Source organism: Rhipicephalus microplus, chromosome 6 (genome assembly GCF_043290135.1).
Source record: "Rhipicephalus microplus isolate Deutch F79 chromosome 6, USDA_Rmic, whole genome shotgun sequence".
In the NCBI taxonomy this organism is placed as follows: Eukaryota; Metazoa; Arthropoda; class Arachnida; order Ixodida; family Ixodidae; genus Rhipicephalus; species Rhipicephalus microplus.
In genome coordinates this window covers 32,216,657-32,241,926 of record NC_134705.1, presented here as the reverse complement: position 1 = coordinate 32,241,926, position 25,270 = coordinate 32,216,657, and the positions used below count along the sequence as shown (strand labels likewise).

Below are 25,270 nucleotides of genomic sequence, written 5' to 3'. Positions count from 1 at the left end.
TCCTCCTCTACACACCGCGCGCGCTTCACTCCTCCACCATCTGTGCACCCTTCCTCCTCTACACACCGCGTTCGACATCTACAATTCTCCTGATTCTCCAGTGGACGCGCATGTGGCGTCGCGCTTCGAGAACATTCAACAGCTGACAGTGCATGCGCCGTCGTGCTGTATATATACTCAAGGTCGGCGCTCGCTCGCTCAGTTGCCGCTCGTCGGTTGGTTTGTACGGCGCGTCGACGTCCAAGGTCGCGGTGAAATGAATTCCAATGAATCCACAAACACAATGATCGACGTCCCTTCGACCAGCGCCGCCCTTTCGCATACGTGTGTACGTGTTCACTCATTTAACACCCCCTCCTACAACCACGTTAACCAATTTAGCCATCGACCCAAGTAAGTCGCGATTTAACACCCCATTTCACAACCACGTTAACCAATTTAGCCATCGACCCAAGTAAGTCGCACTTTAACACCCCGTTAACCAATTATATGCTCCGCATCCTCCTCAGTGTTCCCCCGAGGGAAGCTGCGGGCAATTTTTTTGCAAACCGTCAGAGGAACTTTGAACATTTTTGTGCCATATGCATTTGTTTGAGCATGAATGTGATCAAAAAATAGTTTGTAGGGCTTCATCAACACGAGACAACTGCGGTGACCTCTTTGAGCTCCGACTTCGGTTCGTGGTGCGCCGTTCTGCAAGAACGATTAACGTGTGTTCGTGCTTCGTTTTAGTGCTTCCCCGTGAACTGCGGGTGTTTCGCTCACCAAAGGGTGGGTGCGTGAGAGGTATTGTTGACATTGATCGCATTGCTCGTTTACGTTCGCCTCACTCTCTTGAGATGTTGTCCCTTCCTAATCCCGTCGTGTCTGTCTTGCTTCTTCCCCACAATTACCGGGGGAAGGGTGGGTGCGTGAGAGGTATTGTTGACAATGATCGCATTGCTCGTTTAATTCGCCTCACTCTCCTGAGATACTGTCTTTTCCTAATCCCGTCGTGTCTGTCTTGCTTCTTCTCCACAATTACCGGGGGAAGGGTGGGTGCGTGAGAGGTATTGTTGACAATGATCGCATTGCTCGTTTTCGTTCGCCTCACTCTCTTGAGATGTTGTCCCTTCCCAATCCCGTCGTGTATGTCTTGCTTCTTCTCCACAATTACCGGGGGAGGGTGGGTGCGTGAGAGGTATTGTTGACAATGATCGCATTGCTCGTTTACGTTCGCCTCACTCTCTTGAGATGCTGTCTTTTCCTAATCTCGTCGTGTCTGTCTTGCTTCTTCTCCACAATTACCAGGGGAAGGGTGGGTTCGTGAGAGGTATTGTTGACAATGATGTCATTGCTCGTTTACGTTCGCCATACGCTCTTCATATGCGGTCCTTTTCTAATCCAGTCGTGTGTGTCTTGCTTCTTCTAGATTTTTTTATTTTTATTTTTATTTTTTAACTTGTCTCCTTCCCAATTTTTTTCACATTCTTCTATCCCCTTCCCTCCTGTCTCGAGAAGCTATAAAAGGACACTAAAAATGTGTGAATATTATTATGCCCTGAAAAAGACGCGGCTCCCGTCGAAACGTCGGCTGCATAAGCAGTTGCTATGTAAAAGCGTATCTACTTTCATGCTTTTAACCATGCGGCTTATATGCAGAAGAATAACTTCGGTTGCCGCAAGGTTAGAAGTATGAAAGTAGTGAAAGTAGAAACAAGTGTATACTTAAGGGCTCGTTTTTCGTGTTTTACACAATATTCATCAGATCTAACAGATAATAATGCCAAGGAAAGTATAGGGGAAGTTATTAAGCCAATTGTAATGTAAATGAGAAGAAAGAAAATTGGGTGAAAAGATAACTTGCCGTGGGCAGCATTCGAACCTGCGACCTTCGAATAACGCGTTCGATGCTCTGCCACTTACCTACCACGACAGCTATCCCCCCAGCCACATTATTAGGTATCTATGTGAATTCAAACGTGGGAGTGTCAGTCAGCGCCACTACTAGCCATGGCGGCGAGTGTGGCGCACTCTTTATGAGCCTGTTAGGCGTCACGTAGCACGTGAATATATATATATATATATATATATATATATATATATATATATATATATATATATATATATATATATATATATATATATATATATATATATATACAGAGACAGGTTATCTTAGTATTATTTCCAACGGTTTCGAACAGTGAACTGGTCTTCGTGAGGGTTTGTGAATAATTTAGTCAGTTATTCACCAACCCTGACAAAGACCGGTCCACTTGTCGAAACCGCTGGAAACAAAATCAAGACCACCGTGACAATATATATATATATATATATATATATATATATATATATATATATATTGTCACGGGCTAAGTAGATGCCTGAGAATGGACGAAGTGCTGAGGGGAACGTGCTCAGACTGCAGCAGCGTTGGATCCATTTGCTCACCTGTATATCCATCGCGTATACTTTATTCCCCGTAACATCATTGGTGGAAGGTGTTGGGTACACCTCGCTATGCAGCCCCAGGAGCTGGATTTTCGCAGCGGACGGCGCATTGCAGCTACCACGATGACTGACCAGCCTACTCAATGCCAACAAGATCCGCCAGTCCCACAACTGATCATTGTGGTGCAACCTCGTGACACAGGCCCATTCAACGGCACAAGTGGCAAACATAGACGTCGATGACTGGTTGGTTCTATATGAGCGCGTCAGCCGTAGCAACCATTAGCATCCGACGCTTATGTTGGCGAACATCATCTTCTACATGCATGGCATGGCAGAACTCTGGTACGAGACACATCAAAAATAGTTGACCAGCTGGGACGTCTGTAAGCAGGAATTGCGCTATCTATTTGGGAAACCCATCGGACACCAAGTGGCCGCAAAGAAAGGGCTTGCGACTCGTGCCCAGACATCCACAGAGCCGTACATCGCGTACGTCCAGGACGTGTTGGCTTTGTGCCGCAAGGTCGACAAGGACATGCTCGACGAGGACAAAGTCGGACACATCCTGAAAGGAATTGCCGATGACGCCTTCAATTTCATGCTGTGCAAGGGCTGCTCGACGGTGGAGTCGGTCATCGAAGCATGTCGTTGCTTCGAACAGGTGAAAAGTAGGTGCATAGTTCACCGATTTGACCGCCTTCCCAACAAGGCGGCTACGTCCTCTTGCGAAGATTTGCCCACACTACATCAACCACCAGCGCCGGAAAACGTCAACAGAATAGTCCGTCGGTAACTCGAGGCTATGGCACCCGTTATTTCTAGCATCAGCACACCAGGACACAACCTCAATGCTGTTTCAATGATACAGGCCGTGGTTCGCCAAGAGATCGCGAATATGGGCATTTCGCCACCTCATCAAACTGCTCCTACTACTTCCAGCTCGGCTCCAGTCGTAGCGGCTGTCACTCCGAACCGCGCGTTCGCGCCATGATGAAACCCAGCTGAATGGCGATCTCATAATGATCGGCTCATATGTTTCACGTGCCATCGGATAGGACACATCGCTCGCCATTGCCGCAGCCGTTGGACCTCATCACCTCGACCGAGCTTCTATGATTGGGGACCTCACTCCGAACGTGCACATTATGCCCCGTCCTACCATGCTCAGACAGGTGCAGAGCATAATCTAGAACGTCTGACTAGCCGCTCGCCATCACCCGTGCGTCGTCAGTCCCGCTCGCCCCAACCCCGCCGTTCTCGGTCTCCCTATGACAGTCGCTCGAAAAACTAGCCGGTACAGCCCCCGGAGGTGACGCTGCATACACGACTCGGACTGCAAATCTTCTGATTACTCCCGACCAGCGGTGCAACCTTCTTACCATTCTCATTCATGGTTTACCTGTAACTGCTCTTATTGATACCGGTGCGCAAATATCTGTGATGAGCTCAGACCTCCGCCGCCGCCTTCAAAAACTTTTGACGTCTGCGATTGCACCTACCGTTCGTACAGCGGATGGGAGTACTCCTGCTGTGCTTGGAATGTGCACTGCGCGATTAACGATTTCTGAGCATCAAACTTCAGTTCTGTTTGCTATACTAGAAATTTGCCCTCATGACCTCATCCTTGGACTCGACTTTCTGGCTTCACACGCTGCGCTCATTGACTGTTCCAAAGGTCTTCTTCGGCTAGAACTACCATCCTTCTCTGAGACCATCTCTACCAGCCCACCTCGTCTATGCTCTGTCGATTTCCTCAGACTTCCGCCGCAAGCCGCAGTCCAAGTCACTCTCGCGATATCCTCCAGTACCCGATGGTGATTATGTTGCTGCCCCGATTTCTGACGTGGCCATGACACGTAATGTTGCACTCCCCAGCACGGTGGTTACCGTTAAGGACAACCGAACTTCATTTCCCGTCCTCAATTTTGGCTTCTCAGCGCAAGTTATTCCTCGCGGCATGTCACTTGCACATCTGACACCACTGGTCGACCACACAGTTTCCACCCTAACCACCGATTCGCCACCCGATTTTTCATCAGCGTCGCTCTCGTCACGTTCCTGTTCCGACCTTTTCGAGCCAATGCTACCTGACAAGCTCACCTATGAACAAGTGTCTGCTCTCTGCCGTGTGCGTGCTTCTTGTCAGGACGTCTTTGACTTCGGCGACCGTGATTTGGGCCAGACATCCGTGGTAACCCATCACATCGACACCGGTAACGCTCGCCCCATTCGCCGACGGCCCTACCGTGTGTCGGCCCCGGAGCATGCTATTATACAGCGAGAAGTCGATAAAATGCTTCATAAGGCCATAATCGAACCCTCATCTAGTCCTTGGTCCTCACTCGTTGTACTTGTTAAAAAGAAGGACAATAGCTGGAGATTCTGTGTTGATTACCACCATCTCAACCATAATACCAAGGAAGATGTCTATCCCCTACCGCGCATAGATGATGCACTCGATTGCTTACACGGTGCCAAATATTTCTCTTCAATATACCTTCGCTCACGCTACTGGCAGGTCGCTGTGGACGACAAAGACAGAGAGAAGACAGCCTTCGTGACTCCTGATGGACTTTATCAGTTCAAGATGATGCCTTTTGGATTACGCAATGCCCCCGCGACTTTTGAGCGCATGATGGACTCTCTCCTTCGAGGCATGAAGTGGACCACCTGCCTCTGCTATCTTGACGACGTTATTGTTTTTTCGACTACTTTCGACGACCATCTTACCCATCTGTCCACAGTGCTTGATGCTTTCCGACGTGCCAACTTGCAACTTAACTCGTCCAAATGTCGCTTTGGGCAACGCCAAGTCTGCGTACTCGGCCATCTTGTTGACGCTGCGGGCGTTCAACCAGACCCTGCGAAAGTCCGAGCAGTTCGCGACTTCCCCACACCCCTCTCAGCCAAGGACGTCCGAAGTTTTTTGGAACTGTGCTCCTATTTCCGTCGTTTTGTCAAAACGTTTGCTGAAGTAGCCCGTCCTCTAACCTGCCTCCTCAAAACGGATGTCGCATTCACCTGGGACCAACATCAAGCAAACGCCTTCTCGTCGCTCGATGACATTCTAACCAATCCACCAGTCCTAGCACACATCGGCCCATCTGCCGCCACGGAGCTTCGTACTGACGCCAGTGGCCATGGCATAGGCGCAGTGCTGGCGCAGCGGCAACAAGGAATGCACCGCGTCATCGCGTACGCAAGACGACTGTTGTCGCGCTCGGAAAAAATTATTCGATCACTGAACGTGAGTGCTTAGCTCTCATCTGGGCCATTGCGAAATTCCGACCGTACCTGTATGGCCGACCATTTCAGTCATTACGAACCACCATGCGCTTTGCTGGCTCTCCTCACTCAAGGACCCTACGGGACGCCTTGGTCACTGGGAACCGCGCTTACAGGAGTACACATTTTCCGTATCCTATAAATCCGGACAACTTCCCAAGTATGTCGACTGCTTGTCCCATTACCCAGTCGATCCCCCTGACATGATGGAAGATGGACAAGAGGCCCTCGTTCTTTCAATTATCGACTTCATCGACGTAGCTGCTGCACAATGCTGCGACCCCTCTTTGCGTGCTATTATGAATGGTCTGCAGTCTCCCCACCCTGACCACTCCTAACAACTGTTCGTTCTTCACAACGACATCTTGCTCCGCTACAACGCCCGCCCAGATGGTGCTGAACTTTTACTCGTTGTTCCTGTGCATCTTCGCTCAGACGTTTTGGCCCAGATCCATGATGCCCCCTCCGCTGGACACCTAGGAGTGTCACGCACGTATGACCACGTTCGCCGCCGATTCTTTTGGCCTGGCCTCTACCGTTCTGTGCGACAGTACGTTGTGGCATGCGACCTCTGCCAGCGCCGCAAGACACCTGCTCTGGGACGTGCTGGTGCCCCCAGCCCATTGAAGTACCAGATGAGCCATTTTTCCGAGTCAGCCTCGATCTTGTAGGACCTTTTCTCGTGTTGGCCAGCGGTAATAAGTGGATTGCTATTGCTACCGACTACGCAACGCGGTATGCCGTTACACGCACCCTCCCCACCAGCTGTGCTACTGATGTAGCCGATTTCCTTCTTCATGACATCATTCTGCGTCATGGTGCTGCTCGTAAGTTGATCACCGACCACGGCCGCTGTTTTCTATCTAAAGTAGTAGACGAGCTCCTGCGATCTTGCTCTAGCCACCACAAGTTCCCTACAGCGTACCACCCACAAACCAACGGCCTCACGGAACTCCTCAACTGTTCCCTGACGAATATGTTAGCGATGTACGTCTCCAAGAATCACAAAGATTGGGACATCCACTTACCTTTCGTTACCTTCACATACAACAGTTCATGTCATGATACAGCGGGATTTGCACCTTTTTACCTACTGTTTGGTTATGACCCGCCTTAGCCCATGCGCACTATGCTCCAATCTGAAGCCCTCTCATCGACTGTCAGCTCGGGCGAGGGCATCATGAGCATAAGCTCATGATGCCCTGGCCCGAGCTGACATCGCCCACCAAGTCGCCCGGGATCGTTTATGTGCCTCGCGGCTTAACCAAAAGAGTGCTTACGATCCCCGGCACCACAACTTACAGTACTCCCCGGGGTCGCTCGTCTTGCTGTGGTTACTATATCGTTGTGTTGGTCTCTGCTAAAAACTGATGTCCCGTTACGTTGGCCCCTACCGCATCATACGCAAGGTCACCAGCGTGACCTATGAGATAGCTACACTCCATACCATGTCAGACCCAGCTTCAGTCCCGACCGATATAGTGCACGTCTCACGGCGTAAACCATACTACTCACACCCCGAGAATTGATCGCACCGGGACGGTGCTTCTGCCGCCGGCGGGTAATGTCACGGGCTAAGTAGATGCCTGAGGATGACGACGACGAAGTGCTGAGGGTAACGTGCTCGGACTGTTGTACGTGGAGAAAGGTTCACACGCAGCTTGGTGAAAGGTGCTTTATGACGCAGGTCTGGCTACCGGTGAGTGCGTGTATGAGCTACTGCCAAAGCCTCGGATCATCATCGTCTTCTTCAGTAACAGCGATGCTTCAGTCATTAATATCCTTTACAAATCATACATACTGAGTTATTCAGTGCTGAGTAAGTTAGAATAAGCACAAAATACGCTCCGCAAGGTCAGGGTCGTCATTTTCTTTTCATTCGTCCAGCAGGTTCAACTGTTTTTCCCACTAGGGCATTTTGCAAGAACCATTTAAACCAAATGGATTAAGTGCATGTTAGGGGCAAAGAGTTGAACCGTTGCAGTTGCTCCCGCAGTTAGTCCAAAACTGGTTGAAAAGATTTGGTGGCCTATTTAGTCCCCTAATTGAGCACTGGCATACCCCACTATAGTTCTATTCCACTTGGAGTGCACCCAAACTAAACTCGAGCTCTCGTGTTAGTCATCATGGTCGGCCTGGGTGTTTTGTTGGTTGGTTGGTTGGTTGGTTGGTTGGTTGGTTGGTTGGTTGGTCGGTCGGTCGGTCGGTCAGTCGGTCGGTCAATCGGTCGGTCGGTCGGTCGGTCGGTCGGTCGGTCGGTCGGTCGGTCGGTCGGTCGGTCGGTCGGTCGGTCGGTTCCTCAACACCTTGGCGCAACCCACCTAGGGGTATAGGCCATGAATGGGACGGTGCCTTGCTTTTCAAATGAATTCACATCTTGAAAGAGAGGGCTGGATTAATTAGGTAACATAGATAACAATATAAAGGTGTTAATTTTCTAAACAAAAAACCTTGAAAAGAAAACATAACAAACACACAAAAAAGAAAAAAATATACATACAACAACTGAAGTTACTTATTTTTAGCATTCCATTCTTTTAGATTCTCGTAAGAAATTCGTAACAGCGATAAAAACGCTCCTGTGGCTGAATCCAAATGCGACTGCACTAAATGAAAGAATCACCAGAAGTGTCAAGTTTAAGCCCAACTTTCGATGGGATTCTTCTAGTAGATTTTTCCTTTGAGTTTCGAATTTTCGGCATGACAAAAAGAAGTGCTCCAGAGATTCCCTCTCCTTACAATAAAGGTACAAAGGCGACTGTGCTAGACCCAACCTGTAAAGGTAAAAGTTCAATGAAGGGACTCGACAACGCGGCCAGGTAATCACTATTTCTTCCTTTCTTGATGAACACCACTTGTTCTTACAAGGGAACTTAAGCTGTTGGTAGTCTGATACAAACAAAGGAGATTTTTCAAAGTTATTAGCCGTTGTGCGTTTTTGAAAGCGTGCTGCTGTGATATATTCTGAGGTAGGCAAAATAGGTAAAACAGCACAATCAAGGGAAGATACAGCTAGTGCATCTGCATGCTCGTTCAGAGCTAAACCTCTATGACCTGGTACCCAAACTAGTCGGACGAGTCGCACATGTTTTAGCGCTTACCTAGGCTGGTGCGAGCTCTCTTCATCGTCTTCATCGTTTGCTAGCACCCAAGCACGTGCGGTAGATTAATTAGCTATTCCACTGGCGGTATACTTCGCTAGTCATGCCAGGACATTCTATGACAAAGGTAATTAAGCCAAGACCTAGGTGATTACGCCCCATCCTAATCAGACCCCGCTTATGAAGCCATGTAAAGCTGGGATCGTGCTAACTAAAGCATGCTAGTTGGTGTACTGCCTAAATCATGCTCAATAACTGGACGTTAATTGCGAGCACGCTCAAAATTATTGCTGATTAGATTTACTCTATAATAATTATTATCATCGTGCGAATCAGGAACGCGTTATATAGCTAGGTACTAATAACGACATTGATAATTGCACCACAAGTCGTATCAATCAAAGCAAATCTTTTCAGTCTATTGTTCATCAGGCCCTAGCTATATAGTATAATCAATATTAAGACAGTGTTGACGAGGTCTTCACTTATAAGCATCCTGCATACCAAAGCTTAACTAGCAACTTTCTTCAATTCTCAGAGCATGCCTCGATCGTGCCGTGAGGAACTGAACGACTGTGCGCCTAAGATTAGCCGTTTCGAAGCACCATTGAGTGCCTACTGCACGTTGAGTTGTCAAGTGTTCATTTAACGTTAAGAGGTTCAAACATGCCCACTACGTCACAATTATTCTTTCAGGGGTGAAGCTTCGTAGGGTGTAGGTCGTTCCCTCTTCTGTAGTAGTAGTAGCAGTAGTAGCAGTATGTATACCCCCCTCTAGTTTATGAATTACTCAATAGATTGCATTGTGTGTTTATGTACTTTGAAATACTACCACTAGATGGTGTTAATGGTTTTCGTATAGTTGACAGACAGATGCACTGATGCTCCGCCACACTCATGATTATTCACTCCGTGGATATGATATATGAATGGGTGGAAGACCTTTATCAATATCCAATAGGTCGCGCCAGTGTCCTTACCTGTAGTGGGTGGCTCCCACGTTTGGATATGCTGTCAATTTTTATGAATCAGCGAAGGGCCTACTACGTGGCAGTACGTAACTAAACACTTGAACCTACGCTGCTGTTTCCTTCTGTTGATATTGCTGCTGACCATTAAATATGCCAGAATTCTTTGTAATGGCTGGACCTTAAAACAACCCACTCTTTTCTCATTTCACATTTCTTGAAGATAGGCGTGATTCTACGTTTCTTCCACGCAAAATATGGTGCATTGAGGCTGTTTTCCTTGAACAATATCGTCATTGTAAATTTTTTCAAAGCACTTACAAAAATATTGTGGCTCTGGCTCCACGTATATCGTATATAGGCCACACTTTGGCCAGAAAATCATTTAACCAGTGACTTCAAGTGCGAAAGTGGGCAGTCAAAAAATAATATTGTGACTCTGTGGAAGAACGCCTGCAAGCCACACCAACGGCCTAGTTGCGATCCGCTCTTTAACTCGAAAGTTTCTTTTTTTTGCATTTTTTTTTTCATTTCTTTTTTTTTTGCATCTATCCCAATTTTTTTCGTCAAGAACAGGATATTATTTCTCTCATCACTAAAAGCGCTGACGTCGACGCCGATGCCAGAATTTTGTCGCAACGAACTATTTGAAGCTACGCGTTAAAATATTCCGCGAGTTCATGTTAGGCGGAGGTTGCGTATTGAAGAAAGGTGTCTACCATTAGAAGCTAGCCCGTATAACATACCTGTTTTTATCAAGCCATCAATATTCAAAGTTCACTAAAACATACGACATTATTCATGTCACATCTAGCTTTCATTATCCGCAGTCCAACTACGCAGCTGAAAAGGTGTACAGCTCGTAACACGGGTCCTGAACAGTACCCAACAGGTGAGGCAGCCCTAGCCGCTACACCTCTGAGAGCCACAAGAAAATGGACATTCTTCGCGTGAGCTTTTGCTATGGAGTCGACCTCGTAATAAGGTTCCTGACTTTGACAGGGTGTCGAGAACCAATAAAATTAAGCACTACCAAACCAAGGGTGGGGAGCTTTGGGGCTTCTACGAAGGCTAACCTTCATGTTTTAGTCATAAAAAACAATGTGGTCGCACAACGTTTTCACCAATCCTGCTTTATAAAAACTCGAAATGAAGCGGCAAAGCACAAGACCTCTGCATAGAGTGGATGAGTGATTTGGCAGTTTCAGTGATGGCGACTGCAAGCAGAGACCCACGGGGGTCAGCTCCCGTACACCGGAGGCTATGGTACTAGCTCAACAATTGTGCAAGCTTCTAAAGCTTCATCACCTGTAACAGCCCAAAGATAAACTCTACCACTTGCTGATAGCGTTTTTTTTCGGCTATTAGAAGATCGGGGCATACACCGGGCCTCTACGGAGGCTAAATCAACACTCCACATTGTATAAGAAATTTAGCCGAGATGAGAGTAAAAAACTTGCCCTCGAGTGCATTCCTTCTTAAGACTTAACGGTACTTCAAAAAGAGGGACTACAAATATTACTTTCCTGCTATAGACGGAGATTTTGCGTAAACTCACGGGAGCAAATGTTTTCACCCTGTTGAACTTTTGCACTAGGCGTGGGGATAAAAATTTTCAACCCTTGAAGAATAGTAAATGTTTCTTTTTCTTTTTTCCTTTTTTTTGTATTGCACCATGAGTCAGTAAATGTCAATTAAATCAGCATCAAAGGAGACAACGCAGATCATACACACACTTTTCATTTTCTCACTTTCAGAAACATCACATTTCAAGATCTCTGTTCAGTTTCCTGGAGGACATTGACCTCATTCACACTGACCAATATCACTCAGATCATCGCCATTGTATGAGAACAGGCATACATCGCGATTATAATTTTTTTCCTGCTCTCCTAATTTTTGGTCTTTCTGTCCTCGATGCCATTCTCCCGTACCGAGTAGTACGTAGACGTAAGTGCCCTTATATACGGCGGCAGAATTCTCTGTTAGCTGCATCAGGATATTAAGTATGCTCATCACAGCGAATGGCTTTAAAATGAAAACTACGTGGATACTGTGACTACGTTTCACCTCATTGCTAAATTATCTAACAGAAATGCAGGCATGAAGGAAGGAAAACAATCTTTGCCTCTTTCATGTCTTTCTCAGAGTCACATCTATTATATTGCGTGAATGTAGAATTGACTCGCTAAAGAAAGGAAAACGTCCAATATACTGGTCCGTACAGCAGTTAAAAGAGCACTGGCCCTTTCAATCCAAACTATCACTCAGAGTTTTTTGCAGTATACAATGAAGAAATTATAGAGGCTAAGCACACATCAACGATCCCTCGCATATCGGTCACTCGGGCAGAATGCGTTATTTTGGCTCGTGCCAGAATTTCTACCTTTCTCTAGGAAGAGCAGGTAATCTTGCTTGACTGTTCTGTTGTACAGGTACTCATGATCACTCATAATCCTAGAAATATGCACCCTCAGTTCAACACCAGAGTGAGAAGTGCTAGAGCCAAGATAATTTAGGAACAGGTACACTCATTGTCGTGTTCAGCCACCTTCATAACTGAGCGTGTGGATAACAACCGTTACGTGGCTGTTGCGGTCACTGAGCTAGGTACAATAATGTTGACAAACTCTGTCAAGGCCACCTCCTCGACAATAGATAAACGGGTATCCATTCATCGCACTGGGGTTTCTGGACTCCTCACGTTATAATTCATTCCGACTCACGTTTGGCGGCTAGATTCTTTGCTTTTGGCAGAGTCTCTCCACTTGTTATTCTCAGTGGTAGGGTCATTACTCCACACGATATTGTCTGAGTCCCGGATGATATGGGCTCCCCAATCAGTGAGAGTGAGTGAGGTTGACTTTATTAAACATATCCTGAGGAGGCTGAGAAGGGGCCATTCCGACCTTTAATTTAGCCTGGAGGCTTCGCCTATGATGGCACTGGCAGCCGAAGGCTTGTAGCGGTGTCCCGGGCCCTCTGGACCACCTGTAGTTGCTGCTTGTATTCGTTGCTCTGAAGGGCTTCTTACCAAACCTCTTGGGCATTTAGTTCTGCTGCGTTGTGGGTAGGGCACAGCCAAAGCATGTGTTCGAAATTGCAAGAGGCACGGTTGCAAAGGGAGCATGTGGGTGGTGTCTCGGGGTCGACTCTGTGTAAGGCGAGATCACCAACTCTAACGAATTGGCCTACGCCCGGGCGTGAGGAATATCAATCCTTGCGCGCGGGGCTTCCCGACCATGGCTCATTGAACCGCTCCACCCCACCCGGGGCCAATCGTCTGGATGGGGTGGGGCTGATCGTGGGCCATGGGACGTCCTCCCTACGTACAATGAAGCCACTTCACACTATGGTTTGCGTTCTTCGCCACATTCGCATCTTATTTAAGGACAATAAATCACGCTTAGTCTTCTAGAAAGTCGTTTACACCTGCCCCGCTAAAACTTCAGTTTATGCGGATATATCACCTGAAATGAATGGCTCGACATTGTTTGCGTGCGTGCGTGCGTGCGTGTGTGTGTGTGTGTGTGTGTGTGTGTGTGTGTGTGTGTGTGTGTGTGTGTGTGTGTGTGTGTGTGTGTGTGTGTGTGTGTGTGTGTGTGTGTGTGTGTGTGTGTGCAATTGAACACATGATGAGGGACTGCCGTCCCATGCCCAATGAACTCAAGTCGCTTCCGTCACAAAAACCCATATCGTCACCGTCAGCTTCGGGCAATCCAAGGGGCCTAGGATGCCACTGGCAAGTACTCCCTGCCTGTTCCAACGTCGAAGTGGTCCACAGGGAGTCAGGGTAACACCCTACTCTCTTTGGGTGCGTATTAAACCTATTTATCTATGTGTCTGCCGGGCGCTAAATTTTAATAGTGGCGTACTTCACAAGTTCTTTCATCCAATAGCGCTAATACTTGGGCAAGTTGGTGTGGGTTCATGGTTACGAACAATGCAAGAACACGAAACACGAGGTGCCCATCCTCTTGTTTTCTTCGTTTGTGTCTCGTGTTCTTGCGCCCTTTCTAAGCATGATTGTATCATTTCTGTATGCGAGATCAACTAAACTGAAGTTAATAACATAGGTGGCAGTACAGGACTGGCTCCAGCACCCTCCAGGCTGTTTCACAGGGGACAAAGCCCACCCCCACTGACTAGGACCCGGGATATTTTTTAGTGCTCGGCTGATGCTCTCACCCATCGTGAACTCAAGGTGGCCAACATTGCTTCCGCCATGTTGGTCATCTGTTTTTGCCGCTACTTCACAGAGAACTCTTCGTGTCCTTTCTTTTTCCTTCATTTCTTTATTTATTGAGCAGCTGCATCGCCTCTTCGTGCACTACCGCAGAAATTAGAAGAGTTGCTTGTTGGGAAACTTGATACATCCTTACTAAACTACAAAAGCCACAAAACGTCGAAATCGGAAAAGGCGGAGCAGTAGAAACAGAGACAGAGAGTAGAGACGTGGTCCCGCCGCGGTGGTCTAGTGGCTAAGATACGCGGCTGCTGACCCGCAGGTTGCGGGCTCAAATCCCAGCTGTGGCGGCTGCATTTCCGATGGAGGCGGAAATGTAGGCCCGTGTGCTCAGATTTGGGTGCACGTTAAAGAACCCCAGGTGGTCGAAATTTCCGGAGCTCTCCACTACAGCGTCTCTCATAATCATATGGTGGTTTTGGGACGTTAAACCCCTCAAATCAATCAAATCAATCAATCGAAAGTTTTATGTCACACAAACTGCTTATTGTGCCGAGCTGCGCAATTCTCTTGCGAAGACCCGCGAGTTTGCTGGGTGCAGAACAGACCAGTGGGACATTGATCCGGGCCTCAACCTTCTTCAACCTGTGCGATATGCCATGGACGTATGGCATAACCACAAACTTCTCCTGTTCTCGAACACCATCATCATTTCTGTGTTCTCCAACACCAGCATCAGTTCTGTGTTTTACATTGAGGCGCTTAAATTCATGTTCAGCAACAGAGGCTATTAGCGACTTTGGGTTGCCTTCCAACAAAAGCTTATTTTACTGCTAAGTAATGCTATTTTCCATTTTATGAGTACAGCTATTCGTAACAATATTTGTCAAGCAAAGATTGACCATACCTCTTTTCACCAGCTTGGAGTGAGAGGAATTATAGGGCAAAATACTCTTTTAGTTCTTAGACTACACTTACAGCACACGTGAACATGAGAATAAAACGTAAGTGTGAGGCCTAAACACCTAATAAAATTTTCCTGTGGAACTTTATGCGTGAAACTAAAATGTGAACAGCATGCTTGAAATACTGAAATGATGTTACCAAAGGCACGTAGAACACAATCACTCCCCCAACGCTAAGAACAACATTAAAATAATCAACATATCTAAAAATATAGACCACCCGGTGATCATCGAGGCTTTGGCACAAGCGTCTGTCGAAATTGGCCAAAAAGTGCTGCAAAGCACCAGAGCAACACAAGACCCTATGAATATACCATTTTTTTATTTTTTGTAAACACAATTTACCAAAAATGTGCCGACAAATAAAAAGTTTGAAAGTTCAATAAAGTTCTCAGTTGCAAGGCAGCACGTCCTTTGAAAAGAGGTCTTGCCATGTACCCCAATGACCTCGCAGAGAACTGAAAACAGTTTGTTATGGGGTACAGAATAATACAGCTCTTCAATGTCGAAAGATAAAGCTGTGTACGCTACCATCTCTTCCGTCCTCAGAGCCTCACCAGCACACTCGAACTGTCAATGCTACACGAATCAGCGGAAACAAGAGCTTTTAGGGAGCCTTGCAGAAACCTACCAACAAGTTTCAGCCAAGAAACTTCCTCAGTAACAATGGCTCTCATAGGGAGCTCCGGCTTATGCGCCTCAAGCGTTAAAAGCACAGAGAGCAAATCACCTATGCTCTTTTTCGCTGACTTCCCTACGGCCTCGAAGGTAAGCTGTTCCATGAGTTTATTTTATTTCATTTCATTTCGATTCTTCAGGGCAAAATCGTTACACTTTGTTTCGGGGGACACAACTAAAGGCTAAATAAACGCCTTATTAGGTCGTGCCACCCTGCAGCAAGGGCATAGACACACCAACGAGCATTTTTTGTACAGAATACACTGGTACATAATCATCCAGAATGTTTACAGGAATAAAGAAAATTATAAGTTCACAAATATATAAACACAGTTGTCTTAAAGTGATATTGATAAACTGAACGTGCACTCATATTGAGCCACAAACAAAAGAAAGATAATAAAAATAGTCTCTCACCGCTATTGCGAGAGCATCGTTCTTGATTTTTACAGGGTTTAGGGCAACCCCTGTGAAGTTCTTGCTCAGTGCTTTTCTTGCTTTTTGGTGGAAGGTATCATAAGGAAGAACAACAAATCCCCCTTCTTTGTAAGCTTGCAATAACCGAAGGTCATTTCCCCCAAAATACCGCACCAATGGTCGCAAGAGCTTATCCTATGAACCACTTGACGCTTCAGACCTCCGAAGTTGGTCAAGACCTTCCGACAATGTTTGTTTTAAAAAAGAATATTTGTTATTAGCACAAAGGTAATTCACTTAGATTAGCTCGCCAGATGTTTTTAGTGTGTTATCTGCGCATGCATTGTACGGACTTGGGAGGGAGGTTGTTCCGAAATGAACGTCAGTCGTTAGTGCCGCGTCTCTGCCCATCGTCTCTGTTTCTACTGCTCCACCTTTTCCGATTTCGACGTTTTGTGGATTTTGCGGCTTACTACCTGCCGCTGGGAATATATACACTACTAGCTCAATTGACATCCATTTTTACACATAAAGCGTAATAAAAGTTATGATTACATTGAAATTTTGCAATGTTTGACGGAAGACCATTCCTACAAAAGAATGAATGACGTAAAGTGTCACTTTAAAAAATTCCGGAACATTCAAAGAATAGTCCCTTCTTCATGAGATATATATTGGTAATGCGATGTGTTTGTTTCTGTCAACGCCTATTTTTAAATAATAAATGCCATGAAAAAATTTGAGTCTCAGAGCTTTCTGTTTGATCTTCGATTCCTGCCATAGAAGCGCAAGCGTATTCTCAAAAAAAACTGAGGTTTATGTCATAATTTCCAAAAACAAACCAAATAACCCTATTCGGATTTTTTTTCTAGTAAGTCGACTGACCGACAAGTATGAGGATCCCAGCTTACACAAGCGTACTCAAGTACCAAAGGTACGTGAGTGAAATAGAACCTTCCTTTCATGTTACTAAAACTTTTTGCTATATTTAGACGTAGGAGGCCCAGTTTGCGTGCTGCCTTCCTTCTTATTTTCTGTACATTCCTCCTTCACCTTAAGTCCGAAGTAAAAAACTGCTAAGTAAATATATATCAATCCCTGCGTAACGTAACGTTCTTTAATTTGTACGTATATGCACAATGTGATCGTTTCCTTGTAAAGGTGATGATTTAACATTTGAAAACATTAAGAGACATTTTTCATTTCGAGCACCACGCTTAAATTTTATCTAAATCACTCCGAAGGTCCTAAAAGTCACAATCATAATCAGTAACTTGATACGCCACACAGTCGTCTGCAAACATCCTGAAAGATGATTTGTCTAGTGATAATATTTATTTATAATTATAATAATAAAAGCGCAAAGACAGCTTTGGGGTACTCCACAGGTAATCACAACGACTTCAGTGGAGAAGGCATTGAGAACCACAGACTGTTCTCTGTGCGACAGGTATTCGCATTTCCATGTAGTTGCATTCTAGTTCTGTTTGTAGGCGTGCGGCCTGCTAATGAAAATGTCATGAGCTACAACATCGAACGCTTTACGAAATTCAAAAAACATGCAATCAATTTCCTGCCTTTTATTTATTGCTGAAGCCAAATTGCGAGTAAATTCTACAAGCTGCGTACTACAAGAAAAACCTTGCCTAAAACCGTGTCGGTTTGCATTCAAAACGGTATGTTAGGAAGATGCGACGTAATACAACTATATAACATGTTCCATTACTTTGCATGTAATACTAGTTAAAGACACTGGTCTGTAGTTATGTAGTTGTCTTGTCGGCCAATGTGAAAGAATTAAGACCCACTCTGTCATGAGCATGCCTCTTGGGCTCTTCTTAGCCCAAACAGCAAGGTTCTGCGCAGTTTCGAATGTCTTCAATATAGCCGGTGCCGTGTCATTATTAAGATATCCTAACTTGATAATCTACCTATTTCTGAATTTGTCTAGTATCAGCTACCATGTGGACGCAAACACAAAGAAAAAATTTCTGCGTGGAAAATCCACATATTGCCCTTGTGAGCCGCAGAAAGTTCGAACGAAGAAAGGAAGACCCAATACCGCGGAAAAGTATTTCCGAGCATTGTGCTTCCGCTCGCCTTCCGTTTTATGCTCTGTTCTGTGGCAGGCGTAGTGACCAACGAAAGTCGGCAATACTTGTGGAGCTCACTCAAACTCATTCAAGAAACATATTTCGAGCCCTGAACTCACTCGGGCTCTGACTCATGAAAAGTTTTCTGAGCCAGACTCACTTAGACTCACACTCACGAAAATTTTAAATTTTCTTCAGGTGAGCTCATTCGGACTAAACTCACCAAAACATTACTCACTGGAATTCACTCAGACTCACAACACGATCTAAGTCTGAGTGAGTCCTAGTAAGTCGACTCACGAATCCGGACGCCTAGAATTAGCTTCTTCACCAGTGGTGTCAGTGCTTTTTATCACCAATATTTCAGGCAATCAGTGCTCTTCTTGGTGCCAATTGACGCAGCATCTTCAAAAACGAGTTATGAGTGCTTTCAAACCAGTAAGGTCAATTTTCTTGAAAGAGATGACAGCATAAACAATATTCATCAAGAAATGTTCTGTAATAGTTGCAGGGGAAAGTTCAAGGCACCCCTTCCCCGGGCAATTCACGTCTCTATTTAATAAATATTGAAATGTTGTATGAACGACACTGCTTTGTAATACCTTTGAGTATACGTGAGCATACACGTGAATCCAAGTAAGGCTTATAATAATGCTTAAGATGACTACATAGCTAATGACCTAAGCCATTACCAATTATATTTTTATCCGGCCACTCACCTGAAAGCACAAAATCGATGTGAGAAACAGCAGATAGTCCAGGCTAGTTTCCCGCCATGACGATGGCCCCAGAAAAAGACACAGTGTCATAACGTATTATTCACACTACCGATTACAATGACCGAGAAAGCAAACAAGCTGTTACTCCCACGAGGCGCTATTCACCACTAAGATGCGAATGGGACGTTTTAGCTTCTTTTCACATGAAGCTCCTCGCACTTTGTAGTGGGCAACGAGCATTGACTGACCTATAGAGACCTACCGCTACGTCCGTATGCAAAAGCTTCTTTTCTCTATCTCATGGAGCGTCGCGCTCTTGCGACAGCGCTAAAGCCGCCGAAGTAGTGAACCATAAAGAATTGATTGGGCGTCCGGCGTGACGGCTTCGACGTGCACAACGCGCCGCCTCAATTGGCGAGAAATGTCTGTCCGACAGCCCTCACGGCCTCGTCTATTCGTGCCACATCAATGTGTTAGTTGCTCTTAATACTTTTCTGCCAGACGTCCAACGCGCTAGAGCAACCCTTTCGTTTCGCGCCGTGCTTTGCTGGGCTGGAACTAGTTAAACGACGTGAGTTCTTAGAACGAAAAAAAGCGCAGCTGATCATTAAAGTGCGGGTGCTCTGAACTAGTATTCTGGTCTAGTGTAGGCGATTCTCACCGATGAATTATGCGTGGTGAAATCAACTCCTTTCACAATTCTCTGACGCTCAAAACATTTTTCTTTTCAATATTGTTCCCATTTCGTCAAGACTGACTATTTTTCTTTTTAGCCTTAGCACTATAAAGTGAGCAAAAAAAAACAGAAAAATTGCACTTGCGTACTATTTTGAGATGCAATAAACTCTGTGCTTAATTTGAAGCAGTAAGGGTCACTTTCTGCTGTTGGGACCAATGTTCTGGAGTTGCCACTTGTGAATCGAAAGGAATTCGCAATAATCCCATACTTTCGTGACCCCGAAATGGAATAGTAATGGAATGACGACAAAGCTTGGTGAAATGCGATGGTAATTTTCCACGGAAGTGAATGGGAATGAAATTACGACTTTTTCTATAGAGCACATTTTTGTTCAAATAGTGTTTCTTTCAAACTTCAAACATTAGTAAGTCAGACCCTCGAATGTACAATAAAGTAGTAATGTAAAAGGGCTTGTCTGATTACAAGCATATATATAAGCAACAAACCTACTACAATTCCGTTTTATAGGCTATGTTGCACCGAAGTTTTTCGCTATTGTTGGCGTAACAACAGCTCTATGCCATGGCATCCGTCTTGCGGAACTATAAGGTGGCGGTGTACGAACACCTGATTTGCTTGCCCCTCCAAGGCGCCTCCGCCGCTTGCTGTCTCCCGATCCTTCACTTTGTTTTTTTTTCCTTTTGTCGCCGTCAGTGACTCGGACGATATTCTAAACAGAGCTTGTCTAAATTGTGAAGCAAATTGAAACTAGTGCGATGCTTTTGTTTACAGCCCCCTTTTTTGCAATACTGTCATGATACTTTGCATGACACTTTGCATGACACTTTATCGTAAAGGTCTGTAGACCAGCGCAGCACATTCGTACGCGATAAACTGGGTGCTGTGTGGACAATATGTACAAGATAATTATAGCAATAGAGATGGAGTAGACTGTTGAAAGCCCTGGTTTGTGTGGCCAGCCAAAGCAGGTGATTCCATGCAACCAAAGTGATGCCTCCCCGAATCCCTACACGACGATTCGCTAAGTTCGTTACTCTAGAATTAACGCATTTTAACCTAAACAATATTGAAATATCATTTTGTTTGAGCATGTACTCTTAGAGAAAAAAGGCATGCTCGCTCACTGACTAAGTACTAACCGTTTACTTGTCAGAAAAAGCACTAACTACTTGGTAAGTGAAGGTAGTAAAATGCTGATTAGCGAAGTTTTCTAGTTCGCTAAGTTGTTCGTGAATAGCGCTTACTCGAATAATTGATACAATGCTGAATTTTTAGTTAATGGGCGTTTGTTTATATGTGCATGTGCATTGCCACATGAAGTTAATGCTGTAACAGGAGCATACTCGTATATAGATAATAAGCGAAGTGCAATTGTTCGCGTAGAAAAATAAGTGGCTTCTAATTATTTCATATATTTAAAATGGCAAGTGTGCATCACAGCAAGAAACACAGATGAGTACATACACGCTACCGCGCATATAGAATACCAAGACCTCGCCGCTATCGTATGCTGTAGCGGTCATTTGAAGGCTATTTATGCTCCTTCTTTAGAACAGCACACTGTGTTCTTCTCAGCAGCCATAAAATTTAGAAAAATTGTGGACGTTTTGCACACATCATCGTCTGCTCTTCTATGTAGCTGTGTTATCACTCAGCATGAAAGTTTGTCCAAAGTAATTAACAAACTCAAGATTTGTCTAAGTTTTTACTGGTGTCACAATTACTGCAAGATTTCCTACTAATAACAAATATTGAAGCTTAACGTGCCAAAACAACCCTATGATTATGAGGGACGCCGTAGTGGAAGGCTCCGGAACATTCGACCACCTGGAGGGTCTTAACGTGCACCTAAATCTAAGCAAACGGACCTCAAGCCCTTTCACCTCTGTTTTAAAATGCGGCCGCCGTGACCGGGATTTGATCCCGTCTCCTGCAGGTCAGCATCCGAGTGCCTTAGCCACGCCTTAGCCACTAAACCACCGTGGCAGTTCTTTGGGGGATATACCGTGGTGTTTACGGCATATCTGACAACGTATGTGGCTTTGTGGTTACCGTATTAAAAAGACCAAGCAAGCATTCCTGGTTAGTAACAGCGAGAGAGAGAGAGAACGAGAAAAAAAGGAAGGCAGAGAGGTCAACCAGATGCTAGGATCCGGTACGCTACCCTGCACTTCAATTGAGGAATAAGGGATTGAAAAACCAGCTGATAGATATGCATATAGTAAGGAGATGCCGTGAAGGTAGTGAAATATGTTCGCGACAAGTAAGTACATGCGTTGCTAACTGTTTCGTAACTTTTGTTAAACTTGTGCTGACCATGAAAATACTATATGTAGCGTAAAAACTGCCCTTTCAGTTCTTATACATCTGATGACATCAGTTATGCGTTGTTACAATCATTTATAGCTCATTAAAGCTATCAAGATGTACTTTTTCTACATTTAGGAATGGCAGGAATGGCATTGACCTGCCTGGACATTCCCGGAGTGGGAATGGGCAAGGTTTTTTTCATTTTCAGGAACTGAAAAAAATAGAATTACGGCACGTTGCGATTCTCCACAGTGAAATTGGAATATATTAGAGGTGCCATTTTCACGACACTTGTGAAACTATTCTTAACTACCCAGTTTGGCTAAGGAAATGACAAGCGGAACCTTGACATTTATTTTGGCGCAATAACGCACAAAGGAGGAATTGAATTCACAATAACTATTGCACGACAGCGATTGAGCAAGAAATATGTTCCTCTTTTTCTGCAGCAGATGCTAAATTCCTCCAAGCTGAACAACCCTTTTCAAACTGAGCATAGCAAGCAGATTGTTGAGTTGTTTACCTCACAAGCCGATGTTGCCTTCCAAGCATTTCCAAATTACACAAACGATTATGTGAGTCGTAAAAACGTTATAAGGTGATCAGATCTGAACAAGACCGCACGTGCCCACGATCCCATGTAACGCAGAATGTTATGCCAACATTGAATGAAAGCGCCCAGATGTCAGTCAGCAACGTCGCATTAAAGCGCTTAACGTCCTCTTTTTTGATCACATGATAACGTTGCTTGTAACATTGAGGACGATATGGCAACGTCAAGGATCACATTTTCAACATTACGGCAATGTTTTTGCAACATACCAGCAATGTGATGTCAACAGAACAGCGCGACGTGATTGTAGCATACCAGCAACGTGATGTCAACATTGCTGTGTGACGTGTCGACTTTCATGCGACGTGCATAGAAAATATAAACTACTTTGTGTGCGTTATTAATAAAAGGCATATTGACTTGTTACGCGAACCGCCCTGAAGCTTCTAGCTAGGACAAAAGCTCTGGTATGGTGTGAAAAATTGCATTATTGTCCATGCACAAAAACTGTCTCCTAACAGCTCTTTATCAACGTATTAGTACATGCATAAACAAATGGTGTTGGAACAGCCAAGCTATAAAACTTTAAAAACACACTTGTGCATGTCCGTAAGACCAAAACACACTTTTCAAATCCCAAAGCTTTACAAACATGTGATATACATGCTACATTTTTAGAGCATTGAAAGATGTGGTTTTGCTCTGTGTAAGCAATGACTACAATAAGTGAACATGTGTTGAGGGTGCAGTATTTGTATGTACAGAATTGCAGCAACCATGAGGACATGCATTCACACAGCCTAGGCAGGAAAGAACATGCCGAAGTGCCTGACTGCCATATGAAAGAAAAAAAGAAGGCATTTATTGACGAAGATTACTTATTTCTTTTTATTTGTCATTGACACAGAGCTAGACATGAATGGGGTTGTTACAAAACACGTTTGAAGCATTTAGTAATAAATATGAACACGGCACGTTGCAAGTTTCTTTCATACTGTGTCAACTGTTAGGTCGTAAAATACAAATACAGGTGCAAAATGAAAACACAACTTCTTTACACAATCTTAGGAAAAGTTCGACGAATAAAGCTTTTATCAATAGTATTTACAATATCAGGGGGAAAGTTAATCGGCAAGGAAGAAGTCACTGGCGAAACTGCTGTGTGTTAAATACATAGGAGGACACGAATACCATAGACAGCCGTTGCCTTGTCGCTGATTTTCCAACAGTGATGAATGCATTGTATACAATGATGGTTGCCACTGCTATTTACTGTCTATATCATGATTTCATGAACAGAGGCAATATAGAAGCATTGAAAAACTGGCTCATCCTACTCAGGTACACCTTGTTTTGGCGGAGCTTAAAAGGTTCAAAACAAGAACTTGTTTTTACCAAAATTAAAAAACCTGCCGATATCTGTGTAGCAAAACATGTTGCACATCGAAAGAAGCTTATCAGTTTGAAAGCAACTGAACTTAATGATTACTGCCTGACACGCATTCAGTGAAAAGCGGCTCATAAATTGAGGCCGGTTGATTAAATAAAAATATGTCTTTGAAAGTTAAGGTAGCCGACACCCGGTCAGAAAAAGTGAAACGCGATCAGTGGAGCAACTGCTCAGTGTAATTCGCGCAAAACAGTGACCTCCTAGCCACAGCCAAGCGAGAAATATTGATCACGACATAAGTACAAAAAGCACGCAACTATTTTCTGTTCAGTTCATTGCTAAGTTGTTGTCCTTTTGTCCATTTGATGACTAAACTGCCTTGACAAAATTATTCTTGTTCATTCAGTCCAGATTTTAATAAGTTGTATCTAGAGGTGAGCTCAAGTTATCTTTAAATTGTTATGTACTAGTCTGCATAACTGTCTAGTATTTTTCATTTATACATTTCTTGTGTTGTATGTGCCACCAATTTTAACATTTCAACTTTTTTGGATTTGCAGTGAATGCAGCTTATAAGTTGATACTTTGCAGCGAGTAAGTATGCGCATCTTTGGAAAAGTGGCAAAGTAATCTCACTTGTTTGCGGAAGTCATTGGGAAGGTAGTTGATTTTTCAAAGGTATTCAGAACGAGTATTACGACCGAGTACCCTATTTCTCACAAAAATAAAACACCATAAATGTTAACTAAGGGTGCACATACAAACATACTACTGGGCACAGGAACAGCAGCAGGCACAGGAAATGCCATCTTTTTGAGTAGAATGACAAATAGACACCAACCTGCATCACCATCAGAGAAGCAACTGACAGCCATACCGCCACAACAGTTCACATGCGCAGTGGAGTTTACATATGCAAACTGAGCAGTATGTTGAAGTTGCCAGGGCAGGGTACGTCCAAGAGGGGTACACTGTCGACAATGTCGGCAAACAGCAATTGCAGGGTGATGGCTGTGACAACCGTGGAACAAGCCATGATGCGAGGCAATCGGTTGGCAATTAGGGCCTGCATTATGAAGAGGAAGTGATTAGACCCATACTAGTAGCTTATAAAGCAAACAAAATAATTCAATGGGAACACTTCTCTAGAAAATGCAGAGAATCGGCTGACAAAATCTGTCTGCAACATCCTATGAAAGCTGTGCCAGGACTGACAGAAAGCTATGTGACAATCCAGCTGTGAAAAAACACAGCAGTGAGGAAACCTAAATAGTGCAGAGATGAAATTTGTGAAGATTTTATGAGCTGTATGATTGGCTCCTTACTCACTATTGATGGCAAAGAATCAACATTTCGAGCTCATTCACGGTCTTCTTTCAGTTCTTCAGCTAAAACATATTCAGTCTACCTATTTATTTTCAGGGTGGCAATGTTGTCAGAAGTAGACGGTGGTCAGACGATGCCCTCGC

General features: G+C 44.7%; 1 protein-coding gene across 1 annotated transcript in view; it reads right to left on the bottom strand.

The window, feature by feature from the left end:
• Positions 1-19,097, bottom strand: part of LOC119167686 (chymotrypsinogen B) — a 495,108-nt gene extending 476,011 nt beyond the window's left edge. Inside the window, exon 1 of the mRNA XM_037419206.2 lies at positions 18,849-19,097. Within this exon, the coding sequence (XP_037275103.2) occupies positions 18,849-18,938 (90 nt within the window). The 5' untranslated portion in view covers positions 18,939-19,097. The remainder of the gene's footprint in view (positions 1-18,848) is intronic.
• Between the last annotated feature and the right edge of the window lie 6,173 nt (positions 19,098-25,270).